The 27,706-nt window shown below is 41.8% G+C and overlaps 1 protein-coding gene across 7 annotated transcripts in view; it reads left to right on the top strand.

The window, feature by feature from the left end:
• The window catches only part of PRKN (parkin RBR E3 ubiquitin protein ligase), a 1,211,540-nt gene that overhangs the window by 623,690 nt on the left and 560,144 nt on the right, over nt 1-27,706 (top strand). For all 7 annotated transcript variants that reach the window (XM_043457375.1, XM_043457374.1, XM_043457372.1 and 4 more), the window contains one exon: nt 10,233-10,348. In XM_043457375.1, the coding sequence (XP_043313310.1) occupies nt 10,233-10,348 (116 nt within the window). The remainder of the gene's footprint in view (nt 1-10,232; nt 10,349-27,706) is intronic.

The raw sequence follows: 27,706 nt of genomic DNA, 5'->3' as shown, positions 1-27,706 counted from the left end.
TTTTTAAACCGCTGAACCACCTGGGAAGCCGCCTGGGCCAGGCGCCAGCATAAGATGCCCTTGGTTCATTTGCCGTGTGGTGAGTCCACTAGACCAGTGGGTGCCCTCAATCCCACAGAGCAAGGGCCCCGAAGGTGCCCAGCACAGAGTATGATAGAAACGGAAGTCACCGTGGGAAGAGCTCTCACCCAGCCCCGGGGAGTCAGGAAGGCTTTGAGGGCCAGTGACAAGTGAGGTGAGCCATGAAGGACACTTGGGGCTTTGAAACGAGTGGGAGAAGGAAGACAGACCAGGAAGCAGGAAATCGTGTCCTTGAGACTAGAAAACGAGAGAGCACGGCCTTTCAGGCAACAAGACGAAGTCCTCCTGGCAGGACGAGGAGGGCAGAGTGGAGGGAAAGCTGGCGAGACGGTGAGTGTCAGCTTAAGGCTCCTGTGTTTGATCTGGGGGACATGGAACCCTGCAAGTATGATTAACTGGTTCTTTTACTGGTTGATTGCAGTTAAGTTTTTTGCCCATTTAGAAGCACATGTGAAATAACTGCCAACTTCAAAAGATTGTCTAGGAAATGCTGGGAACACAATTCATCTAGGGATGGTGAGTCACTGTAAGTGTTCAAAATGATGACCCCTCTCCTCGGCTTCTTGCAGATTATTACCATCTAACAGATACGTGTTTATGTACCCTCTGTGGAAGGTCGACTCAAGTAATCAAAATTACAAAGGAAACCTTCTGTTGAGAACAAAATATTTTAACATCTCGTTTTATTTATCAGAGAACAGAAGCTGGAAAGCTTTGCTTGAGCATGAAACTAGCAAATGCTTTGACGCCGTTATGTTCCTTCAAGCTGACGCATTGTGAAAGTTTATGGAACCTTTAGCTTCTAGAGAAAATAAAGCACAGTTGAATAATGAATATTGTCTTTTATTGTCTGGGTAGGATATAACACTGAAAGCAAGGATATGTTCAGCTTTTACACTGGGCAGATGACATCACATGAGTAACTGCCGGTCAATTGTGGTTGGAGGGATCTGTGTCTTCAAACGTTATTGGAATTATGATGGGAATATAGGGCAAGCTAGGACCACACTGGAGCAACTAATTTGTCAACTGACCATCAGACCTTGGAAAAGAAGAGTAACTGCTGTCGTGTATGTAAATCATTAACCAGATTCTCCTCAAGTGGCTTGTAATTCCTGGGAATAAGTTAAATCTAGATGTCAGGAAAAGCTGTGTTCTCTGGCCATTGGGGCCTCTCACAATATCCTATGGAATAAACACAACTTTGACAGCTGTCCTTAAGTTCCAGAAAGATTGGAGTCAAGGGCTGTTAATAAATGTTAAGAGCAAGACAATTAAGCACATAGTAACATAGTAACAACCGGAGTCAAAGCATTTGCTCTCAAAATCCTCCATTGATATGTTATCCAAGGCACAATCAGTGGGGTGAAAACTTTCTCCAAGATAACAATGAAAAAAGAAAATTCTTATTTTCCCGCCTGAAAGATAACACAGAGGTGTGTCTTGGAAGTTTATATTCACTGCTAAGTTAAAATCAAACACCTGTTTCAAAAACGTGGTCATTCAAAACCGGTGATAAGGAAGTAGCCGTGATTTCTATTCTTGGCCGTCACTCCTCCTGTGGTTGAGGAATGACAGTGAAGAGTCACGTCAGCAGCACATTCCAGGCTCTCAGAGCACTAGCGTGAGTTTGGTGGGTTTGGACCAATGTTTCCGTTCACAGAGAATCACAGATTTCCCATCAGGCCCCTACCCAGGCATCCCAGGCCCTGGAGCATCTGAGCTGGCGGCCCAAGGTCTGCACGCCTTTACTCCCTAGATCACTCATCCACCATCTCCACCTGGCAAAATCTTACATTTCAAATCCACTTGAACTGTCCCTTCAAAGCTGAGCCTTCTCGTTCTCCCATAAGCTGCCCATAAGCTGCTCAGAGTCCTCTCGCCCCTGCTCAGATCAGAGCCCAGGCATCTGGAAGGTATTTACCATGTTTTCATCTGTGCAAATATTTGTTGCTGTGTCTCTTTCTCCTTCAGGTTTATGGACTCTTGCAGGGATTTTGTTTACATGTGTATCCTCATCCCCTAGCTGAGGGCTGAGCAAGGAGAAAATACACTTGTTTCTGCATGAGTAAACATCGGGGAAGAATCCCTGGAAGCATGGTTATTTCTCGAGGTGGATGTAAATAAGCTAATCAACTGGGCCGCAGGCGTAGCTGAGTCCTGGACACAAAGGCTGCCATGGGCTAGTTTCTCCATCCCTTGTCCCTGGTCCCTTCTGAGCACGGGCTTCATTCTTGGACGGGTTCTCTGGCTGTGGTTGCAGGTGGGGGGATGTTGTGTTCTTACTGAGAAGCAAGAGATGCTACTTCGTCCTGGGCTGAGGAGGAGGAGGGGGAGGACAGTGCCTGAGTGTGTCTGAGCAGCTGCCTGAGCTGGGAATGAGGGCTGCTTTTTTCCAGTCTGAACAAAGATGTTTGCATAAGCTCATGCTTATCAGGATGCTTGTCAGGAGTGACCCCAGACCTTCAGGAATCATTTGAAAAGACTTCTTCAACAACTCCTCCCCCCACTCCCCGCTTTTTTTTTCCTTTAAAATAATAAATAGTCAATTATGACTGAGTAGTATCACAATTGAATAAATCCTGGTCAAGACACCCTGATGAATCCAGGCATAAAGGGGAAGATAATCATTGTGATATTTGTAGCTTTTGTCTTGAAGTTCAACTTTTTGATGGTATGTGGCATTAAAATGTTTTAAATTGTTTATGTCTAACGTTAAAGGGAACTATAGGAAGTACACATGGATTTATTTATGTGTGTATTTCAAATAGACTAAAATGATTCCTTTGGAGTGAACTAAAGTTACCATTATAGAGATTCACATGAAGGAGTGTTTAGAACACTGTGTCTACTGTCTAGAACAAGAATCATCCTGCTGAATTAGTAGGAATTTAAGACACTTTTATATTGCAGAATCATAATCACTTTATCTTCTACCCTGGGAACCAGAAGTGTTTTAAATTTGGAAAATTTTAGGTATCAGAAATATTATGCAATTCATACATTTTAACTCTGAAATGAATTTCTATACCTTGCCATGTTTTTCTTTTTTTAAATATTAATTTTGCAGTGAGATACATGAATAGTCACACTAGGTTGGATAAATATAGACTGGAAATAATGTCTTGCTAGTTCATGTCACATTTGCCATAATAAAGTTTAATGCCAAATTTAAAGGAAAAAATTAAAATTTTTTGTTTTAAGAGCCATTGGGATTTTAGAAATTTCATTTTTATTTTATACATTGGACTAGGTAGCAGACCTGATTTATACTTATAACTTGGGTAATAAAATTTTTAAAATACTTTTGGAATATAACAATAGGTGTATGGAATTGAAAATGGCACTGCCCTTGGGCCTGACGCAGTGGTGAGATGAGAAAGCTATGTGCTTGTTGAATTCACATTTTTAAAAAAAACATTTTTAATTGGAAGAAAATTGCTTTACAATATTGTGTTGGTTTCTGCTGCACTACCACACAAATCAGTCATAATTTGAGTCAGCTGTAGTGAGATGAGCCTAGAGCTTGTTGTAAGAGTGAAGAAAGAGAAAAGCAAATACAGTATGTTAACGCGTATATATAGAATCTGGAAAAATGATACTGTTGAACCCATTTGCAGGGAAGGAATGCAGACACTGAATTCACATTTAAGACTTTCTCCTGCTTTTAACAGCTTGGCATGTTGCACGTGTGCCCGTGCACATGTGCCTGCTTGTTTATACGCATATCATCTGTTTGTTTTTAACCAGAGGACACGCTGCCTTGGTGGAGGCAGAAAGCCTCCATTACGGCTTTGGCAGAAGCTGTGCGTCTGATAGGCAGTGCCTGACCTTCTCAGCAGAGCTCTGACACGGTTTTGCTTTTTTGTGGGAGCCTATTGATTTTCTTTCCTCGTGATAAACTTTATACATCATCTAGAGGTTTATGCTAACACCTTAAATTAAGAGAAAACAAACTTGTCATTGAACACGATCCCTCATTAACTTTCAAGATTTTATTTGTTTAATTAGGTGTCACCTAACTTTACAACTGGCCCTGTTAAATTAGTAAAGTCTACAGGTCTTATCCACTCTAACGAGTGGCAGAGTTATTTTATATCCAAGCCTATATAATTACTTCCTGGGTTTACATAATACACAGTGAGCCTAACAGGTCAGCATGAGAACTGAGACTCACTAATGAAGGCACCGGTGCCCAGCTCCTGACCTGGCTCCTCTGCCTTTCTTGTCCAGGCCAGCGTGTGGTAATTAGGCCTTGTCTGTCATGTCTTAGCTTAGAGAAAATTAAAGCTATAGTATTAACTTTAGTCATGAGGTCTTTCAATGGATATTGGGACTTAAAACTAGCAGTTGCTTCTTACAAAAGAAACTGAAAATAATCCCAGGAGGAGCTGTCAGAGCCAGCAGGCTGAGAAGAGAGAGATTAGGGGTAATATTTGTTTGTTGTTGACTACAGACAGAACTTCTAGGCCTCTGAGAGACATTTAGGTTAATTCTAAGTGACACCTTGGCTGTCGTAACTTGGTAACTGTGAGGACCTCTTTGATGCAGATGCCAGATGCTTATTACTAGTTTTCTCATAAATGAAAATGCCCCTGTGTCCTTAATTCCTCTTCGTCAAAAATTTGGGAGGTCATCTTTTGACAGGTTTATCTGAGCTTGAACGCAGTGAACAGGCAGAGTAATTATTTATGTGCCTTTATTTAGTACATTTCCCAGAGCCATATCTGAGTGCATCATGTTCTTCTTTTCTGGTGGCTAATATATGTGTCCGCAGTAATGCAGAGGCAGTGTTGAGGAATTCCGACTTGGCTGACCGCCTCCTGACGGTGCACCCGTGGCCGTCGGTGGTGTTCAGGTCCACCTGCCCTCCGCCTTCTGCTGGCAGGTGGGCTGGCCTGGCGAACCCCAGCTCCCAGACCCCTGTCCTTGCTTCAGGCAGACTTTCCCCCAAGCACCGCCTGCCGGGAGACAGGAGGGGGGAGAGAGGGCAGAGCTGGGAGGGTCTCCCTCCATCTCCCGGAGGCATCGCTTTCAGGGGCTGCATCTCAGTCATCCTCCTCGCCCCCACCAGGCAGCCCAGCCACTGTATCTCCCCACCCGTCCTCCCCCAACCCCCCTCACCCCGCACTGTGTCCTCAAGCAGATTGGAGCACCCACCCTAACGCTGCTCATGTCAAGGAGCTTTCTACCCTGGTTTAGCTCTTCTAGGGGTTTCCACCATGTTTGCAACTAGACCTCAGCTTTAAATTCTCTCTGTTGAAATACCTGCTCCCTTAACTTGACCCTGACCTGCACACATGGCCAGTTATTTGTTTAGTACAAAATGTAGAGCTACGGCAACTTTCCATTGAAAATGATGCTTCCCTTTTATCAAGGAAAGGTATGTTGCGTTTGGGACATAGTAACTAAGAAGGAGTTGGAGACTAACAAGGGATTTAATGCTTTGTAAAGATAGTAAAATTTCTTGTTTGGAAAGCATGTAATTGTTAAGCAATGTCTGTTAAAATTCTTAACTTTAGGAAGTTTGATAAAAGTTACTTGAGGGTTCATGAGGGAAGAAGTCAGGTCTCATTGCTGGTTTTTCAGGTTTGTGAAACTGAATCGTGTTTGAGACAAACAGTGCTTCCAGGTGGTTAGTTGTAAGCCATTTTTATAGAAATTTGGAAGATACTAATTTGTGTTTGGAGTTGAAACCTTGGATTCTGTAAGGTTTTATAAACTGAGTTCTTGGTTTTAACCTAATTCAGATTTTACTGGTTTATTTGTTTCATTTATTTATTTGTCATTTTCCCGCTTGTCTGTTAAGAGACGCAGGTAATGTCTTGAGTCAGGTAGCAAACTGGAATGAGGAGAAAGAGGTAGCTTCTCACAGCTGAATGGAACTTTTCATGAGATCTTTCCCTTGGTGTGTACCACTGCTTTTTGTGGGTCTCATTCAGTCAGAGGGCTTCGCCTTAAGGATCTGAAAGGAAAGGATAGGTGGGTACTGATAAAAGGTGAGAACTCAGTGAGGGTGGAAGGAAGGGATCAGAGCCTCATCCACAGAAAAGAGCAGAAAGGTATTTTTTAAGAACTTAAAGAATGTAACTGTTGGAGTTTGAATTTTCTATTTAGTATTAATAAGGTGAAAAGTACCTTATTAATACTTAAAGAATTTAACAGGGTCACATTATAAATCCAAGCAGATTTTTTAAGGCCTTATTCTGGGATTTTTTTTTTTTTCATCCTTTAAATATAGTTTACACTATCTTTTGGGAAGAAAAAAAAAAAAACAACCTGGCCAACTACTGTCAGATTTTGGCTCCTTCGCTAATTCAGGCTTCCCAGAATTGAGTATATGGATCCAAGTGAGCCAGCCAGTAGGAGCTACAGTTCCTGGTTAGGTGGAAGACTCCATTTAATTTAACAGGACTTGCTATGTTTAGCTTTCTTTCTTTCTTTCTTTTTCTTTTTGTAGCTGGTTTACCTGTGAGCTGGCATTTGTGAAAGATGGATAGGTCCCTTTGAGATTCTTTATTTACCAGAATTTTATTTTATTTATTTATTTATTATTTTATTTTATCTATTTATTTACTGTGTGCTCAGTCGCTAAGTCATGTCCAAGTCTACAACCCCATGGACTGTATGTAGCCCACCTGTCTCCTCTGTCTGTGGGATTTCCCAGGCAAGAATATTGGAGGGGCTTGCAATTTCCTCCTCCAGGAGATCTTCCTGACCCGGGGATCTAACCCGTGTCTCTTTGATCTCCTGCATCAGTGGGCCGATTCTTTACCACCACGCCTCTTGGGAAGTCCTACCCACAGTTAAGGATTGTATATTGCCTTCACTAGAATTGACAGATGCCCCCCCGCCCCACCCCTGCCCTGGCCCAATGAACAAGAATGTTCCTCTGATGCACCCACAGGGGACTGTACACTGGGCGACATAGAAGTAACTTGGCTTGGCAAACCCCCACCCACTGGAACTAGAGCACAGCCACCTCAGGCAGCCAGGCCGTGGGGCATAACTACTATCCACCTGGCCCAGACTGACCTGTTTTCTGGGTCCCCTCGGGGCTCAGATGGTGACCAGATCTCACAGTGCTGTCAATGTTCTGACCACACTGTGTGGACCCTGGCTAGGATGCTTTTCTGACATTGATTATCCTTGATATTTTAATCTGAACAATCAAGAGAAAAGAAAAATCCCAAAAAAAGCAGAATTACTCCAAAGGAATCATGCAGTCATCATGTGAGATGACAGCTCTGCCTAAGCACGCTGAAATACCCGAGGTAGAACTTTTCAACACAGTTCTTCTGTTCTGTTTTCCTCTTTTCCTTGTATGTGTTGTATACAGCCTGAAAATATCAGAAGGCTATTGAAAATGCTAATCCACTGATTGTGTAGGACGGGAAATGACCAGACCGTTCTGCTGATTACTCTGTGGGAAAGGGGTTATTACTATTGGAAGACACTTCTCTAGGGTCTCTCAAGTTTCTGCACGTCTTGTGAGGGAAGCACTAACTACCTTTTTTTTTTTTAGACTATCTTTTCAAGGAAATGTAGAACAAATGACCTGAAAAATGGTAGTCTTGCCTCTCTCTCTCTAAAGTAAAATGTGGACCGGCTTGCTGTTCAGTATGATAAAGACAGCGTCTCCCTTCAGAACAAAGGAAAGGTCAGCTTACAGATCCTTCTAAAAGATCTACGTGTCCTAAGCTCAGGGTGCCCAGCTGTGTGGCAGAAACCCACACTGCATGTAGCTTGGCCTGGACACTTCGTCTCCCGGGAACTGGGATGCAGAGGAACTGACAGAATCCTGACGCCTGTACTTCATGCTGCCGGGGCTCCGGCCCAGGAGTCTTGTGTCTCCTGGCCGCGTCCATGAGACGGTGGCAGGCTAACCTGGTAGCTTGCAAGCTGGGTGAAATCTTGGCCGCTCCACCGGTTTAGCTACTCTGGCACTGGAGAAGAATCTCCTTCCATAAAAATTGGTGGAGAAGGCACTGAAATTCACTGATAATTGATAAATATTTAATATACACAGTAGTTAATCTGTATTTTAATTCTGTCATGCTATATGAATTTCTGCCATTTTCCAAATATTTGTTACTTATTAAACCATTGATTGTAACATTCCTCCCTCCAGTAAAAAGGATTTTGACTTTTATCTGGCGGAGTTTTATCTAGTGTTAGAGCAGTTTGTGATTTGTTAGCTGAATGTCTACCAGTGGCTTTCTGCAATCTAAGAAAAAATATAAATGCTATCTATTTATCTGTATGTGAAATACTTCCTCAATACAGCCAACTCAGCTATTCTGGAGGAATTACTTTCCGTTATGAGTGAGGATTTTTTTCAGGTCTGCAAAAGTGGTCTGTGTATTTCACAAGGATCAGTCATGTCCTCCAGATGTCTTGTTTTGATAGTCAGGTTTGGCCTTAACTCTTTTCCATTATACCCTTGAACTGACCTTTGAAGGATTCATATCATTTCAAAAAAAAGAAAAATGGAGTGATAAGGATGGCCTTCCATGTTAAGAGAAAAAGCAAAAGCAATCAGTATGATTTCCATGCTGCTTCGGGGAAGCCATGCAGGACCCTGCAGACACACCTGAGCGGGCTCCCACCAGGCGCTCACCCCATCCGTCACAGCGGGATGCCGGCACAGTTTCATCACGGGGGCTGAGGACTGCAGGCCGGTGGGTCAGCTACTGTGTCACTTGCCCTAGGTAGGGGGTTCTGGCTAACCTATACCACCTGGAATTGACAAGGCATTTATTCTTAAAAACATCCTGAGCTCCAAATTCCTGGCTTGGGGACACTTCTCTGTACAGGGGCACACTCCAGATTTTTGAAGAGTAACATGTTTTACCTGAGACATGCCATTGCTTTCAGATGTGCTAAGTGAGCTTGCTACAGCCCTTGTTTTCTGGAAGAATGAGTAGTTTACTACCTTTACCTCTAAGGTTGCTCTAACTCAGTAGTTCTCGAAAGTGTGGTCCCCAGAGCAGTAGTGACAGCATCACCTGGCAACTTGCTGGGGATGCGGCTCCTCGGCCCAGTGTCAGAACTCTGGGGTGGGGCACTAAAAAGGCTGGTGTAACAAGCCTCCCGGATGATCCTGATGCATGCTGGACTTAGCGACCCACAGGTGTGGCTCACTGAGTCTGTGGTCAGAGGAGGAGGAGGTCCATTTGGTTTGTTGCTGTTTAGCTGCGAAGTCATGTTCTACTCTTTGTGACCCCACGCACTGTGGCCCACCAGCCTCCTCTGTCCATGGGATTCTCCAGGCGAGAATACGGGAGTGGGTTGCCGTTTCCTTCTCCAGGGAATTTTCCTGACTCAGGAACCGAACCCACGTCTCCTGCATTGCAGGCGCTTTCTTTACCACTGGGCCACCAGGCGAGCCCTTAGTTTGGTTACAAGTAGGGAAAAGACAGTTTAAGAGTGATGATGACAAATCGATAAAGAAACGTTGGTGGCATTCACTAAATAAATCTACTGATTATTTTTTTATTTAAGAAAATATATCTAATTGCTTCTCCTTTGCCATCCACTGTTAGGATACAAATGTATATAAGACATCCCACAAATATTTCAAGGTCTACTGCAGATGTGGACAATCTATACATACATGTTAAGTCCCTTCAGCTGTGTCAAACTCTCTGTGACCAGCTGTGAGGTGACCCTGTAGAAAAGCACTGGATTCCCCTTTAGGAAACCTGGGTTGCTTCCTGCTTTCACCCCTGACTGTTTGACTTTGGACCAGTCATTTCATGTCTCAGGGTCTCCTCTTCCTCATTGTCGAGATGCTGTTTCAGGCTTCCTCCTACATCCACACTGTATCATTCTGCCAGACTCACTTATCATCCACAGGTGAGCAGGGGGCCCAGAGTACTCCCACAACTCCTTGGCTGAAGGAGAAAGAGACAGAAAGACTAGCAGACACTTTGGAACCTTCTTCAAAAGGGGACTTGTGGAATAGTTTGCCACAAAGGCATTTGTTTCCCTCAAAAGAGTGGATGTTGTCTTATTTCAGACTCATCTATAATCTGATGATACACTTCTTCTCCTGAAGAGATTTTTTACTGTGAACATGTTGGGGGTGGAGGGGGGCGGGCATGGCCAGCCGGATTCCACGTCTGTGATCATGTTTCTCATTCTTTCAGGAATTTTTCTTTAAATGTGGAGCACACCCGACCTCTGACAAGGAGACATCAGTAGCTTTGAACCTGATCACAACAAATAGCCGAGACATCAGCTGCATAACGTGTACGGACATCAGGTAAGGGTCTGAAAACAGGGAACAGAAGAGATCTGCTGCATTGTATTGCCTTTGCTCTTTCGCCAAAGGTCAGTTGACTGCATTTACAGGGTCTGTTTCTGGGCTTTTTATTCTGCTCCGCAGAGCTCTGTGTTGGTTCTTGCACCAGCGCTGTACTGACTTAATTAATGTAGCTTCATCATTAAGTTGAAGTCAGGTAATGTCAGTCCCCCAGCTTTGTTTTTGCATTTAATACTGTTTTGACTACTTTTGGTCATTTCATCTCCGTCTAAACTTTAAAATCAGTTTGTTGATGTCCAAAATAAAATGTTGGGATTTTGATTGAGATTGCATCTTGATAATGTTGTATTTTTATATCCACAAACATGGAATGCCTCCATTTATTTAGCTCCTCTTTGGTTTTATTTACCAGAGTTTTGTAGTTTTCCTCATGTAAGTGTTATTTTATATTTTGTTAGATTTCTGCCTGAGTACTTCAGTTTTCAAGTGTTAATGTAAATGGCATTGTATTTTTATTTCAAGTTGCACATGTTCGTTGTTGCTATGTAGGATGGAAATTGACATTTGTATGCTGATCTTGAACCTTGCAACCTTGCTGTAAGTGCTTATTATTTGTAGGGTTTTTTTTGGCTGATTCTCTTGGATTTTCTGCCTAGATTATCATGTCATTTGTGAACAAAGACAGTTTTATGTCTTCTTTCCCAGTGCCTTTATTTTATGTCCCTTCCTCGCCTTGTTGCCGTATTTAGCTAGTCCTTGCAGGACGATATTGAAAGGGATAGTGAGAGAGCGCGTCCTCGTCTTGTACCCGACGTTAGTGGGAAAGTTCAAATTTCTTGCCGTCAGGTATGACATCAGTAACGGATATTTTGTGGATAGAGTTCTTCAAGTTGAGGAAGTCCTCCTCTGATCCTCGTTTACTGACAGTTTTTGTCATGAACATGTTTGCGACTTTGTCAGATTTTTTTTTTTCCTGCATCTATTGATATCATCATGTGATTTCTCTTTTTTAGTTCATTGATGTAGTGAATTACATTAATTCGTTTTTCAGTGTTGAATCTGCTTTGTGAACCTAGGATAAATCCCACTTGGTCATTGTGTGTGATACTTTTTGATACATTTTTGGATTCAATTTGCTATATTTTGTCAAAGACTTTTGCTTTTGTGTTCATGAGAGATATTGATCTGTAGTTTTCTCGAGTTGTCTTTGTCTGGTTTTAGTATTAAAGTAATGCTGGCCTCCTAGAATGAATTAGGAAGCACTTATCCTGCTTCTATCCTCTGAAATAGATTGTAGAGAATTGGTAGCAAAATAATAATTTTATTTATTTTTGTGCTTATAAACATGTACTATTAGGTAAAAAGAGATCAATATCTTTCATCTACCTTCTTAATGATAATCCCCCTGTTTAAAAAACTCTTTACACGTGTATAATAACTTATATTCAAGGAGCTCCAATGTCACTAAGCTGACTTTTGACCTTAGCAAAATAACAATCTGTTAAGCCTTCAGCTTCCCTTATAAAATCCAGGAATCAAAGTAGGTAATCTATAAGGCTCTGACTGGTTCTGAAGAACTGCAAAAGGTAGAAATAATCCTTGTTCACAGCTTATAAATCGATGGTATTATTTGAAAAACTGCTTGTTTGTGGTCATGTCTTCTGCCAGATGCAGAAATAAAAAATGAGATTTTCAATGATACTGCTTTCCAGATGACACATATATGGCTGTGATATGTAGACAAATGTATAAGGTAAATGTGCTATTCATTTCCAGTTGTTAGGCTTAAGTTTTAATTCAGGTACCTGATATGTGTCTTTTGAGTTTATGAAATAGTGTATGTAAAATATTTTCCTCTCTCTTAAAGAACAGAGTGAACTATTCACGGGTTGAAACATCCTGAGGTTTCATGTGAACTATCAGGTTCCCATCGGCTGTCCAGATTTGCAGGGGCCTGTACTTATTTAGAATAGTGTCTTGATCTTCCTCCACTCAAGGTTATCAGTTTTCTCAGTCTTAGGTTTGGGAGTTAAAAACAGTGAGGTGAACAAAAGGCAAAGACTTGAGCCAAGAACAGAAATTACAGTCCTTGAAGGTAGAACAGCTACACTGTCAAGTATCCCCTATAGCAATTGCATCAAAAAGGTTCAACACATTTCTGGCTGCCTCAACTGGACTCAGAAATAACAATATTCAGCCAAATAAAAATGACCCTGGCAATGCCAATGTGAGACGTTTATTCCTTCCCAAACCAGTGTGTGTCCCCCTGGAAGGGGGACCCCTTCCAGGGACCAAAACTGGGCTCTTGTCTAACACTCAGAAATGAATTGTCTGAGGAGAAACATATGCTGAGAAAGCAAGAGATTTTATTGGGAAGGGGCACCCGGGTGGAGAGCAGGAGGGTGAAGGAGCCCAGGAGAAACAGCTCTGCCATGTGGCTTGCCGTATGGGGTTTCATGGTGATGGGATTAGTTTCCGGGTTGTCTTTAGCCCATCATTGTGACTCAGAGTCCTTCCTGGTGGTGCACGCCTTGTTCAGCCAAGCTGGATGCCAGACAGAAGGATTCTGGGAGGTGGTCGGACATGTGGTGTCTCTTTTTGACCTTTCCTGAGCTCTTCCGGTTGGTGGAGGCGTATTAGTGTTAGAATACGCTGAGGGATGAAAGAGCCGCCTCTAAGGACCGTTGGTGAAGGCCTTTATTGAGCGGTTGCTCTCGGCAGAACTCCCGGGGGCGGGTGAGCGAGGAGACAAAGGGAGTCTGCGAGGTATGAGGGGTGGGGAGGGGTTTTTATAGCCAGGGCCGGCGTTTAAGCCAGGTCTTTTCATATAAGGAAGAAAGCGCGGGCTACAGCGGAGGTTAGTGCCCAAGGGCTCCGTGTTGGTACCTGATTGGACCAGGCTACACAGGCCGGTTCCCGGAAGTTTAGCCAGCCTCCGGAATTTGCCTTGCGGCACTTTTCCAGGGCATGTCTCAACATACCCGACCTTTCAATTAGTTCTGTGTTCCTTACCAGGACCTCCTGTCCTAAAACAACTCAGACAGATGGTTACCATGGGGCCTGGCCAGGGTGGGCCGTTCCAGTCAGCGTGCTTCCCCTAACACTGGGACTTAAACTGTGATATCAGGTACCCCGAAAGTAATGCCGTATTTCTGCACCTTGAATCTTACATTATAAGATGAGTCTTCTTAAATTTTAAAAATATAAAATTTGAAAACATACAAAATAGAAAAAATTATTACCATGATATATTTTGGCAAAAAGAAAAAAAAAAAATCACCACCCTGTTTCTCTCTCTTTGCTTCTTCTAAGGCCGCCTGCTGCATTCCTGTACTTCTTTTCACCTTTATTCATTTAGTCCTTAGTTTACAAAGCTGAAGACAAATAAAAAAAGAACACTGTTTACAGTCAAAATTTAACCTTCCAGAAACATAGTCTAAAGTCCACGTCCCAGTGGGACATTAAATCTAAGAAGCACTGCTACCTTGTAATTTTCCTCAACTCTTCCCATAAAGATTTATGTTTTTGATGCCATTGTTGTTTGATATAATTTTTTAATAGTTTTCTTGCTTTCAAATTTGTCTTATGGTTCATGTAGCCTATTGAAGCAATACCTTGGATTGAACACTTTAAGGATTTACTTGGGCTTGGAGATCAGTAACAGTTTATCTGAAAATCCCTTTATACTTGTTCTTGGTGTTTCTGGGGGAGACTGATTTGACTGTCATTTGACAGTATTTTGGTATGAATTCATTGATTCATTTAACAGAGATGAGAAATGGGCATCTTGGTTATGGTCCTTTTGAATGCATATCTTGTCTAATCTCTTGTCAATTTACATTTTAATTTTGGTTACACTTGGCATTTCTTTTATGATCTAGAATTAATGTAGAAGTTCCTTTTATATTGCTATGGACTAAGTGTTAGTTGCTCAGTCACGTCCAACTCTTTGCAACCCCACGGACTGCAGCACACCAGGCTTGTCTGTCCATGGGGGTTCTCCAGGTAAGAGTCCTGGAGTGGGTTGCCACGCCCTCCTCCACAGGATCTCCCACATTGGGATTGAACCCAGATCTCCCACAATGCAGGCAGATTCTTCACCATCTGAGGCACCAAGGACTATATTCTATCAGTTTCACTCTTTCTTGACTTTTTGGTGTCAGACAGGACCTTACGATTTTGTCCAGTCATCCGTCTCTGAAGAGCATTATGAGAGACTACAGACTAAAATCACATGGAATTTTACTGAAATCTTTAACATGGTCTTTTCCAGTAAGTGGTTTTTGTCTCTGTAATGGAAAAATCCTTGAGATTATGTGTGTGTAGTGTGTGTGTGAGAGAGAGCGAGAGAGAGATAACAGCAGTGATCTTCTCTGACTTTGCAGACCTATATATTTCTCCTATTTGACCCAAATAGTATATATACTCATAGGCAATGTAACATGCCAGGAACAAGAATTCTTTCCTTTAAGTGTGGGAGTATCTTGGAGTGTTTATTTTACGTAGCATTCCAGAGAAAGGAAAGTCAGAATACCAAATTGATATTACAATAAGCAGGAGCACATTCTACAGTAGAATGGCATATCTTCGAACTTTTTAAGATGAAAGAGAAAACTTCAAAGATGTGTCTTGAGATCAAAACGGGTTACCTCACAGTGTGCCCAGACCCTGTGGGAGTAAGATCTCTCTGCATTAGGGCTGAGTGACTCTTGCCTGAAAAAGTGTGCACACCTCAGTCTGATCCAGTCTTGAGGGAGAATAAATCTTTCTACTATGCACCCTTGCAGAAAGGAGACTCCTTTGTGTGGGTATAACCTTCCACAAAGGTAATTTCATTGGCTCCTTTGAAATTCAAACATGGTGCTTAATGAACTGTAACTCTTAAATTAATTTCAAATTATTTGAACGTCTATCTGTCTTACTTATGAAGAAGTTGAGGCTAAGACATTTTAAAACTTGCATCCAGTCTTACCCCGAGGAACTGGTTGTACCAGCCTACCCACCAAGATCTGTGCGGTCGGCATGTTTTCCTCTCATCACACCTTCCCTTCTTCATGTATGCAACTTTTACTGGACAGTAAAAGGCAAGCTACCTAGTGAAGATGGAAAGTAGGTTTGCATGTGAAAAGGACGCCACTAGCAATAAAGTGAGATCCAAAGACAGTTTAAAAACCAGCTCTTTAAAGTGTTGAAGAAAACAGCTGTAACAGCTGCATATCTGTCTGTCTGCTCTAAGCTGTAGGCTGCTTGAAGGATCGGTCCAAGCTTGAGTGATGTGCAGATGTGACCAGAGCCACAGTGTCCTGCATAAGTCTTTGCATTCAATAGGTTTACACAAATATTTGCTGGTCTGAATTAAAGTAAATCCGTTTTGCACAGTGCGACAATCAGAAAACAAGTTCTTTTTATATGGAACATCTACTTTTAAAAATCCCTCCTGCATCTAATGGGATTTTCCAAAACTAAATTAGATAAAATAAGTTAATCAAAAATCAATAGAGAGTTTTAAGGCACTATTAGATATAAGGGAGAAAGTCAGATTTCAGAGTCCTACTCATGGGAGATAGATTACTCAGCCATACTCTTTGGGGTCAGTTACTTATAAAAACAGAAGAAGTATTTTATCAACACTGAGGCTTTGAAATGTGAGCCATGTCAGTTTTAATGTCAGTCAGTGACCTTCATTTCTCCCGCGGTGCACCCTGTAGATTTCAGATCCAAGCGGCTGCATCAGCGGGGTTTCCTGGAAGCGTTACAGGTGCTTGGGCATGAAATTCATAAGCCTCACCTTTTCATTTAACTGTCGCTGCGGGCGCACAGCAGCCCCCACTGGCCCTGGTAGGACAATATTGCAAATCCTCCTGGACCAATTTTGTACCCGTTAAGGTCAACCTTGCATGTTGTAACCGTCTGGATTTTAAGCAGGTCATTTTCTGATGGTGGATGTTAAGAAGCGGCCGTATTCCTACAGTATCCCAGTGCCCTCTCTAGGACTTTGGTGACAGCCGAGCCTTATTTTTAAGGCCCAACTTTCTTAGGAATAAATGCCCACCGAGTCTTTACAGAGCTAATTTTGCTTAGAAAAATATTGTGACTTGTGCATTTGTTTTTAATTACAACTTTATCCTCATAATTAGCAATTGATTATAAACTTGGTGAGGGAAAGAAATTATGTCAATTACAAATAACATTTATATTCTGGGATATTTTTTAGTGGTAAACAGTGATACAATCTACCTCACTGACTTACAAACATCATGTTTCCCATGATGTTTTGAATTAGTAATTTCAGTGTTCCCCTGGAGAAAGAAATGGCAACCCACTCTAGTATTCTTGGAGAAATCCCATGGTCAAAGGAGCCTGGCAGGCTACAGTCCTTGGGGTCGCAGAATTGGACATGGCTTAGCGACTTAAACAATAACAATTTGCAGATTTGTCTTTGGTGGCTTCACAGGTTGTACTTGCAGCCAAATAAGCAAGAGTCTCCATAACCTGGAGTTCAGACAAGTTGTTTAGTGAAGTAAGTCATGATGTGTCGATTCTGTCTCTTGTTAATGTGATCAATTCTACATCAAAGAAAACGTGGCCTCCAATCCTATATCTCAGGTGCTCTGGGAATGGGACTTCAGGGGTTTTAGGTCTACCTGTGGATTTTCACAACACTGAGGGCTACTTCACGCGCAGGCCTGATAGTGCTGGCAGCATCACACCTACCCATCGATGCGCAGAAGTGTGCACACAGATGTCAGCAGCCTGTAATATCAGTATCACTGGCAAAGCAGTTTTATTCTGGCGTCTGTAATCTTTAGACCTCCTCTCGTAAAGAGAGAACTTAAAAACCCATCAGGCTGTTCATTCCACAGATATTCATTGAGCCTGTCTGACTCAGGGAACTGCTTCAGGCTGAGATAAACTTGTTTTTAAGGGGGAAAGGGAGAGCAGATGCCAGAGACACAGGCTTGCAATTGAAAGGTGTGGTGGGGTTGGGTGCCTCGAGGCAAGGCAGAACTTGACTTTGCAGCTTTAATGCATCCTTAGTGCCACTACAGTGAAACAGGAACCCGAACTTATTTCTTTAGACCAAGATTTCCTACGGAGTTTTTCACTCGCCCAAGACAGCATCTTAAAAATGCATAATACAATTTGTATGCATGTAGGTAGAGCGGGCACCGATTAGCCCATTCCCTGTTGTCTAACACCGAGCCAGCTAGAGCCCAACACTGCCTGCTGAGGTGCTTCCCCCTTGCAAGTCACCCTGGAAAGGACTTTGACCCGTGACCCCGAAGCCAAAGTCTGACACCTGGTGTTGTCCTTGCTGGTCTCCATCTGGCTCCATCTGGTTCCTCCTCCTGAGACATTTTGTTTAAAATATATGTTTGTATTGTTTTTTAACTGAAAAAAATATACTTGCCTGCAGTCTCCTTCAAAGTTGTGGTGTGAGTGAAACATTTAAAATTTTTAACACCTTCAATGGATGTTTCTCTACAGATCATAATTTGTAACTGAGAAAACTTACCTCTGCTTGTAGCAAACTCCGAGATAATTTTGATAAAGTAATCTCAATCCTAACATTTTAATTAAAATGAGCAAGTATTCCTGGCAGAATATTATCTCAAGTACTGTTTTTTGCTTCACTCAGAGAACTTTTCTTTGACAAGCATTTTTACAGAACAAAACTTGCCAAATATATTTATTTGTACATATTTTGAAAGTTCTACCACATTGCAGCAAAATCAGTTTTCTCAATTCCACTTCTTTGTGATATCAATATAAAAATTACTAGTTAAAAATGGGAGTTGCCCTGACTCTTCCTACCAATAGAACTATTCCAAAAATTTAGTTACAGATTTCAGAATGGAAATCCAGTATATAATTTGAGTTCTCAAATTGGTCCCCCAGCCCACTTTTATAGGATTAGTTTTAACGTCTTCTTGCACACATTTTTCAGTGATTTATAGTTACTTAGCACTTCAAAAGCTGATGGTTTTGGACACTCATTAGTTCAATACTTTGATTAAATATTGCTGACTGATTTTGAACAAAATGCAAAGAAATTTGGAGGACTCTTGTAAAGTAATTACTGCTCATGTAGTATGGGAGAGGAAAAAAAATTTTTTTTCCTCTCCTCTCCTAGGTTTTCCATCTGGGTTTCTGGCAAAAGACAGAATAACAAGGAGGAAAAAAAGAAAGAAAGAAATTTATTAACACACACAACACACATACACATGGGAGTATCTAGACATGAGTAACTCAAACAGATGGTTAGAACTTGGGATTCTGTAGCCTCTTAACCAAAGAACAATAAATTTGTAGAGCAGTGACAAGACAAAGGAAAAGAACATTGAACTTCTGGGGCAGCAGATTGTGGAAAATTAAATATAGGGTGGAACTAATGGATAATAAGGATTAGTTAGGAAAGTTTGATGTTTAGGTTCCTCTGAAATAGCAATGCACTGCAGTATTCTTGCCGGGGAAATCCCATGGACAGAGGAGCCTGGCAGACTACAGTCTGTGAGGTCACAAAGAGTTGGACAGGACCAAGACAACTGCCCGCTTGGCTGGTACCTCTGTAGATTAACTTCAATCCCTCTCGATAAGGAGGCGGGGGGTACTTTTTCAAATGTATGTACTGCTGAAGTAAATAAGGGAGAGCAGAGAGTTTTTCTTAATGTCTGTTCCCTCTCAATTGGCTTCAACTCAAAATAACACTTATGCCAAGGTGGCATATTTTGGGTTGGCATATTCTGCCACCCTTCAGTAGACACTAGACTTGATTTATAAAGTAGTTTTTTCAAGGTTGAAACTTTCCTAAAAGTTTGACTCATAATGGGCTGCAGACAGACAACAGAGATGCCTTTGTATCCAATACCAGTTTTGTGAGTCTTCTGTGGTTCAGTTACTGTAAATTTTGACAACTACAGCTTCTGGGTTGATTTGTAGAATATCACAGCTTGTCTGAACAGAGTTATGAGTTAAATGCACCCCATGATTACTTTCAAGCATGCTCCACAGATTTCTAATTTTAGTAAGGATGTTGTTCTTAACCATAATGATGTATTCCACTGATATATATCAATATCTTTATATTGTCACTGTGAAAAACAAAGAATATATTCAATGTGGAACTTTTAAGCTGATTTTGCACTAGAATTCACAGTAAATTCAGATATTTCACTGTCAAGAGAATAAACTTTCAAACGCTTTACTTTGAGTCAATGAATTATATGAAAAGAAAGACTAAACAATTACTAGATTTAAGAGGTTTTCCATTTTTATTATATTGGGTTGGCCAAAAGGTTGATTCAGCTTTTTCTCTAACATCATACGGAAAAGCCTGAACAAACTTTTTGTCCATTCCAGTACAATGACATTGACAGAACGCTATGCAGTTTCACTCCATGTGAAGTTCTTCTGCTAAGCAAGCTAACACTGACAGTGATCACTTAACTTTTGGTATATGCAATAGAAAACCTGGAATCAAAACTGAGTAAATTAATTTACAACAGTCATTTGATCTAAATGAAAAGCCACACTTCACTGACTTATACATAAATGTACCTTCTGAGCTGCATGTGTGAAATTGAATTCTTTGCGCATAGTGTTTTTGTAATAACTACAGACTTTGTAGTAGACGCTGATGCTTCTTCATCACATTTGTGTCTCCAGTCTATGTCTGGTCAGGGATATTTTAAAAACCCCTCTGGTAGATAGAAAATGTTACCAATACCTATGAAACTTCGGTAGTCATGATTAACTTTCTTGAGAAATAGAAATTCTATACTGCAATATTGTGATTTATAATAAGAAATTTCTATTTGTTTTCTGTCCCCCTTCAGAGCACCTAAAACCTTTGAAATTGCTTAAGTGCTGAGAGCAACGATCGGGCCTTTCACTATGTTATGGAAGTTAGTGGGATGTACCTGAGGATGGAGACTGTTTGCCAGGGGAGCCAATCTTTGTGATTAGAGGGTGGGAAATTTCAGTTTCACCCCTAGATCTCTGGAGAGGGGAGAGTGGCTGGAAATTGAGCTCAAACACCAACAACTTATGATTTAATCAATGGTACCTATGTAATGAAGCCTCCATCAAGACCCCAGAGAATGGGGTTCAGGGGCCTTGCACGTTGGTGAACATGTGGAGATTTGGGGAGAGTGGTGCTCAAACAACATGGAGTTTCCCACATGTCTTGCCTTTACATCTCTTCCACCTGCCTGTTCTGAGTGCTATCCTGTCACAATAATCCAGTTATTTAGCAAATAAAATATTTCTCTCAGTTCCATGAGCCATTTGTAGCAAATGATTGAAACCCAAGGAGAGGGACATGGAACTTCCGATCTATAGCGGTGGGTCAGAGTCCCAGGTGACAACGTGGACTTGCATCTGGAGGTGGGAGGGAGGACTTCTGTAGGACTGAACCTTTAACCTGGGGAATCCGATGCTCTCCCTGGTACATGGTGTTGGAAATGAACTACAGGTCACTCGGCTGGTATCAGATCATGGCGTGGTGCTGGGGAAGGGCCCACACATGGACATGAGTATTAGAATCTTTTGGACTTAACATGTTCTTCTGCTTTTAATATAGTACTGTCGGAAGTGTTTATTCCAAAACCGTAAAATAAAATAGCTGATACCAACAATCACAGTAAATAATCTGGATTTGTCATCCATAAGTGGCAAAAAGCCTTGTAGTAGAAGTCTCCTGACCACTTTTATGAGGTCTCTATCCTGCCCATCTTTCATCTGTACATACTTCACGTCGAGTGAATCTGTAATTTCCTACAGTTTTCATTGACCCTACCAACTTGGCCTGGTGGCTTCAGGCATCTCTCAGACTCCAAACCATTCCCAGCACAGGTGGCCATGTGTACTTCACACGTGTGCATGTGAAGAGACAGAGGCAGAGAACATAGATGTAAATGTACGCATTTTGTTGTTGTTGTTGAGTCTCTTTATTCATGTCCGACTCTTTGTGGCCCCGTGGACTGCAGCACACCAGGCTCCCCTGTCCTTCATTATCTCCTGGAGTTTGCTCGGATTCATGTCCATTGAGTCAGTGATGCTCTCCAACCATCTCATCCTCTGTCGCCCCCTTCCCCTTTTACCTTCAGTCTTACCTTCAGGGCATTTTCCAACGAGTCGGCTGTTCACCTCAGGTGACCAAAGTATTGGTCATCGTTAGCATCAGTCCTTCCAATGAATATTCAGGGCTGATTTCATTTACGATGGACTGGTTTGATCTCCTTGCTGTCCAAGGAACTCTCTAGAATGTTCTCCAGCACCCCGATTTGAAAGCATCAATTCTTTAGCACTCACTTTCTTTATGGTCCAACATTATGGTCCAACTCTCAAATCCATACATGACTATTGGGAAAACCCTCGCTATGACTAGACAAAACTTTGTTGGCAAAGGAATGTCTCCACTTTTTAATATGTTGTCTAGGTTTGTCATAGCTTTTCTTCCAAGGAGCAAGCATCTTTTAATTTCATGGCTGCATTCACCATCTGCGGTGATTTTGGAGCCCAAGAAATAAAGTCTGTCACTGTTTCCATTGTTTCCCCATCTATTTGCCATGAAGTGATGGGACCAGATGCCATGATCTTCATTTTTTGAATGTTGAGTTTTAAGTGAGCTTTTTCACTCTCCTCTTTCACCTTCGTCAAGAGGTTCTTTAGTTCCTCTTTGCTTTCTGCCATAAGGGTGGTGTTATCTTACATACCTTATTAATAACAAGAATAATCCCATTTAACTTATTCTGCTAATTGCTGTAATATGATTACCAAGAATGTACTCCATTCAGTAGAATAATATACAGATTTGAAAGCAGAAATAGATTGAACTATCTTGTTACTTACACACACAGATATTCTTACATAAAATTCAAGTCCTATCACAAGATCATAGATGATTATTTATATCATAAATGATCACTTTTTAAAAACATAAATTTATTTAAATAATCAAAATGTATCTTAAAAGTTTAGGAAATAAATTTCAAAATTTAGTTTCATATTCAAAGCTCCATTTGGTTTAAGAAGCATGAGAAAAGATGAACAATCCAAGTGCCTTGTAAGAAATACTATGGTTGCTCTAAAAGTTAACCCACAGTACAAATAATCAACAATGCCCTAGTAAATTGATATTAATTCACTGATTCTTAAATGCAATCATTCTGTATCTCTTTAATTGTGCCTTTTCACTGTGCCAGGACTTGATATCGACATTAACAATTTAAGCTTTGTGGAATTCCATGAGCTTCTGGCATGTGGAATTACATTTTGTTGTCAACCAGACTTTCGTAGTTTGAATTGTTTTTATGCCCATTTAAAAGGTCTATATTTACAAATATATTTTCTCAGTGATCATTGCAAAGTTAACCTTAAATTATGTCCATGATAAAACCTGTCTTGCCTAAATTAATGTAATCCTCTACAAAAGAGGAATGAGTAGTTAAATACTTGAACTAATGTCTGGATTGAATAGGAGGCATTGGTAAGACTTCCCCACTGAGTTGAAACTTTGATCTCCTGGTGACATGGTGGAGCAGAAAATAAACAAAATCAAGGTCAGACCTGAAGTTAATTATAACCTATATGACTCAGACAGTATAGAATCTGCCTGCAATGTGGGAGACCTGGGTTGGATCCCTAGGTCGGGAAGATCCCCTGGAGGAGGGCATGGCAGCCCACTTCAATATTCTTGCCTGGAGAATTTCCATGGACGAAGGAACATGACAGGCTACTTTTCCATGGGGTCTCAAAGAGTCGGACATGACTGAGTGACTAAGACCAGCACACAGAAATGCTAGCTATATAAACCTGGGCTTTCCCAGATGGTGCTAGTGGTAAAGAACCCGCTTGCCGATGCAGGAGAGGTAAGAGACACAGGTTCTATCCCTGGGTCGGGAAGATCCCCTGGAGGAGGGCATGGCAACCCACTCTAGTATTCTTGCCTGGAGAATCCCATGGACAGACAAGCCCAGTGGGCTACAATCCATAGGGTCAAAAAGAGCTGGACACAACTGAAGTGATTTAGCAGGCACCCACATAAACTCAAGTTAGTCATTCACCCCTCAACTACCATTTTATGCAGTGAGACTGATAACACCCTCTTAAAAGGATCGTCAGGGTTGAGGTGATAGTTCAGTACTAATGTGAAGGTGCATCATAAACTGTAAAATTATATCCAGTGTTATCATCAGTGGGCCCTTAACCCCAGATTTGGCCATCCCTCCCAGAGTCTCTGCTACGCTGGAGGTTTGCATGTTTGAGCTGAGAGGAGGTGTTATAGGGTGCTGTCTCACTCCGACTCAATGCTGTGATGCCGGCTGACTGAGGGATGCGCCCTCCTAGCAGGGGTCCCAGGACTCAGACCTCCCACCGTCAGAGTCCAGTGTGCAGGCTTGTTGGAGAGCTAGGCATGGAAGAGTTTAGATGCCCATACTAAACTTTTAAGTTAAGTAATCCATGGAAATTTCCTTAAGTATCCTTTCCAATCATTAAGATAATAACTAGAGGGGCCCTATCACAATTCTTTCAGCAGAATTTACGCATAATGGTATTCTTGGAAAATGATAAAATGCTTGGAACGTGGTGATCCCATCACACACATCAGCTTCACAGAGCTGTCAGTGTTCCGTTCTAATCTGCCTTTCTGGAATGATATTTTTGGCTCTTGCCACGCCAAGTCCATATGGAAAGAGATTTTGATTCGTAAAATTAAAAACGAAAATGAATCTCAGTCTTTGAACTATAATTTTTTTTTTGTATCCTTACCAAATAGGTGGAATTATCCCTTGGTTTATCTTGATGATACGGCTTAGTTGAGAAAAGTTTATTTTCCCATAAATACAACGGCGTGCCTCCCTTAGCACTGCAGCGTGCTTCTTGTCCATTTGCAATGTCTATTTTACTCCACACTTGTTCTGTAACAAGACTAACAGAAGGCGCAGAATTCTCTCTCCTCCCCCAGTCTCTCACCACGTCTGATTTTCCTGTTTCCCAGTTTCCACCGACATTTTTTTATCTGAGCATAGATTGATTTGCCCTGGGGCCACTCAGGGATGCCAACCGAGTAAGCCTCTGACAAAACAAAAGACTTAGGCTCTAGAGACAGAATGCTGGGTTCAAAACCCAATTCCACTTCTAATGGTCCTGTTCTCTGGGCTAGTTCCCCAGGTTCGCTGACTTCTCCAAAAGGTTCTGAAAATTAAAGGAGATAGAAGTTGAAGACTCCCTGGCACACAGCAACCAGAGGAAATATTAGCTGAGATTTTTGCTCTGGATTGCTAACTGAAAGAATGTGTTATGAATATAAGTTTTCACTGTTCTTGTCTCGTTTGCATCTTGTTCTTCAAACTTGCATCAACCTTGGGTTGATGAAACATAAGTGAAGAGTATTTAATTCTTTTCTATGACTGGTATATCTACTCCAACATCCCAGATGTCATCTGACAAATCTTCTCACAAGCAAGCCTTTCATTAGCTAGTTGAATGGGGATATCTTATTTTCCTCTTAAAAATGTATGTATTATTTTTAAGGTCAGTTCTATACTTTTATGGCTATAGCTATGACTACATAAAATTTAGCCTATGCAAAGTGGATTTTTCCCTTTTAATGGTATGAAGTGAGGGAAAATAACCCATAGCTATAATATTCTTACATAGCTGTACTTTCAGTTCAGTTCAATCGCTCAGTCGTGTCTGACTCTCTGTGACCCCATGGACTTCAGCACACCAGGCCTCCCTGTCCATCACCAATTCCCGGAGTTGACTCAAGCTCATGTTCATGAGTCGGTGATGCCATCCAATTATCTCATCCTCTGTTGTCCCCTTTTCCTCCCGCCTTCAATCTTTCTCAGCATCAGGGTCTTTTCATATGAGTCAGTTCTTCCCATCAGGTGGCCAAAGTATTGGAGTTTCAGTGTCAACATCAGTCCTTCCAATGAATATTCAGGACTCGTTTCCTTTAGGATGGACTGGTTGGATCTCCTTTCAGTCCAAGGGACTCTCAAGAGTCTTCTCCAACACCACAGTTCAAAAGCATCCATTCTTTGGCACTCAGCAGTCTTTACAGTGGTTCTTAAGCAGGGGTGGTTTTGCAATATCTGGAGACACTTTTGGTTGTTACAATGCAGAGGCGGGGGTGTGAGGCGCTACTGCTACATGGTGCAGGGAGGCCAGAGATGCCATGGAAGGTCCTGCAGTGCTCGGGCCTCAAATCAACAAGTACTGAGGTTGGGAAACCTGCTGTAGGTGGAGGAGAAGGTGGAGCCCGCCCACCTCGGATTGCCAGGGGCAGGAAGCTCACTTCCTGTTAGACTGTCTCCATCTGAACTCTGAAAACTTTGCAGATTCCAAACGCTACTGTTCCTCTAAATCATTTAAAAACTCTGTTCCAAATTGCAGATTGTTCACAGAATGCCTTGCCCTTTTCCACTCAGCCATGGGACTGGCTCTTTTCCGCTGGGATTTGATAAACTAGGGAAGACACCCAAGCTTAGCGGGTATTGGAAACCTTGGTTGGTGGGTCTCCGGCAGTGTTGTGATTAGAAAGTGTGTACTGTGAAGAGAGGCTGAGTCTGCTGTACAGAGATAAACAATCCTGAAATTCATTTCCCTGAGCCAACCAACTGTGATTTTTAAGTTCTGTATTTTGAATATATTCCAAAAACTTCAATCAGGTTTAAAAGGTGAATTTGTGAGCTGTACCCCCACCCCCCGCCCCCACCACCCCTGCCATGCTGGAAGTGAATCCATAAATTCTTGAAGAACTAAAATGTTTGTGGTTCTCTAGTAAACCAATTAGAAAAGTCATTGAGTTTCATTCTGGAAGAGAAATCCCCCATTAAGTATCAGTGTGATTTCAGAATTATTGCAGAATTTTATTCATACTGCTTAATAATTAGAAAGCAAAGAGAATGGAGGAGAAAAGAAAGTCAGACCAAAGAGATTTGTATGAAAGAGCATCTTGCCAGCCTTGAAATTCAGTCTTGCTGTGGGTCACCTGTGACAGTGGTGATGCAGAAGGCAGAGTTTCTGGTTTAAAGATGATTCTTATTGGGATTATAACAGGTTTCTCGTCTTTAGTAGGGCTGGTGAGTGAGACAGTGCTCAGAATTGCAGCCCACATCTGCAGAAGCCATGTGTTTCTGAGTGCTTAGCTTCTGTGGATTAGAGAAGCCACATTTGAGCTGCACATGAGGATAGGAGGTTCCGAACAACTCAGTCCCCTGTTCCGCTGTCGCCATGCCAGGCTGTGAAACAAATCTCTTCCTGGTAGCACTTGCTAAATGTGTTCACAGGCATCCCTCCTTTAACACTCACAACAGTCCTCTGAGGCAGGTTATTGGCCCCCGTCCTCACACAAACCACCTGAGGCTTAGTGGGAGGAGTTATGGAAATGTATCTTATGTTGCACAGCTGAAAAGTGAATATAGGGTCCCAAAGCCAGGCCTTATGCTAAAATATATGCATTCCTAAGTGCACTGCATGTTGCCTGGTGACTGCTAAATGCATCCAGGAAAGACTTTTCAGGGATCTAAAGATCCAGGTGTGGGGCTTCTGGGTGGCTCAGTGGTGAAGAATCTGCCTGCCAATGCAAAAGACACAAGAGACCCAAGTTCAGTCCTTGGGTCAGGAAGATCCCCTAGAGAAAGAAATGGCAACCCACTCCAGTATTCTTGCCTGGAGAATTCCATAGACAGAGAAGCCCGGCGGGCTACAGTCCATGGGGTCACAAAGAGTCGGACACGACAGAAGCAGCTTAGCACATACACAGTCTTCATCATTCCATGCCAAGAATGCTGGCACTTTTCTCTACATGTAGTACGTATCCCTGTTTCTCTATTTCATTTCTCTTTTACTCTGTTTGCCGTGTTTTTCCATACCAAGCATTAAATTTTTATGTATTTAGTTATTTTGATTTTTCTGACCTCTTGCCAATGCTGGCTTATTGATTCAATTTACCTGTGCTGTATTCTCATAGCTTTACCATTCCAGTGTTTTTATCATTGGATTTTTTTCAGCTCCCTAAGTGTCTGTGTTGAGGAATGCTAAAAGCAGAAACTTTATCATTATTGTCGCTCTGTTAACTATTCTAACCCCTGTCATCAAGTCATCTAGTATCTCACTAGTTTGAAATCACGCTAATACATTTGTATCTCTTTTGGACTTCCATCTGGGCTTCTGCCTCTGTGCATTACTCACTTGGTGCCGAGCACGTGGTTTTATTACTCTAACTGTAAGTAAAATTTAAAATACAGTTAGAAAAGACATCATTGACCATCTTTTTCATAACATTTTTTGGCTAGTCTGGGATTATTCTTCTTTCAGAAACAAATGAATTTTTACATTGACTAA

This window comes from Cervus canadensis, chromosome 33 (assembly GCF_019320065.1).
Source record: "Cervus canadensis isolate Bull #8, Minnesota chromosome 33, ASM1932006v1, whole genome shotgun sequence".
Lineage (NCBI taxonomy): Eukaryota > Metazoa > Chordata > Mammalia > Artiodactyla > Cervidae > Cervus > Cervus canadensis.
This window is presented reverse-complemented; position numbering and strand designations above follow the sequence as displayed.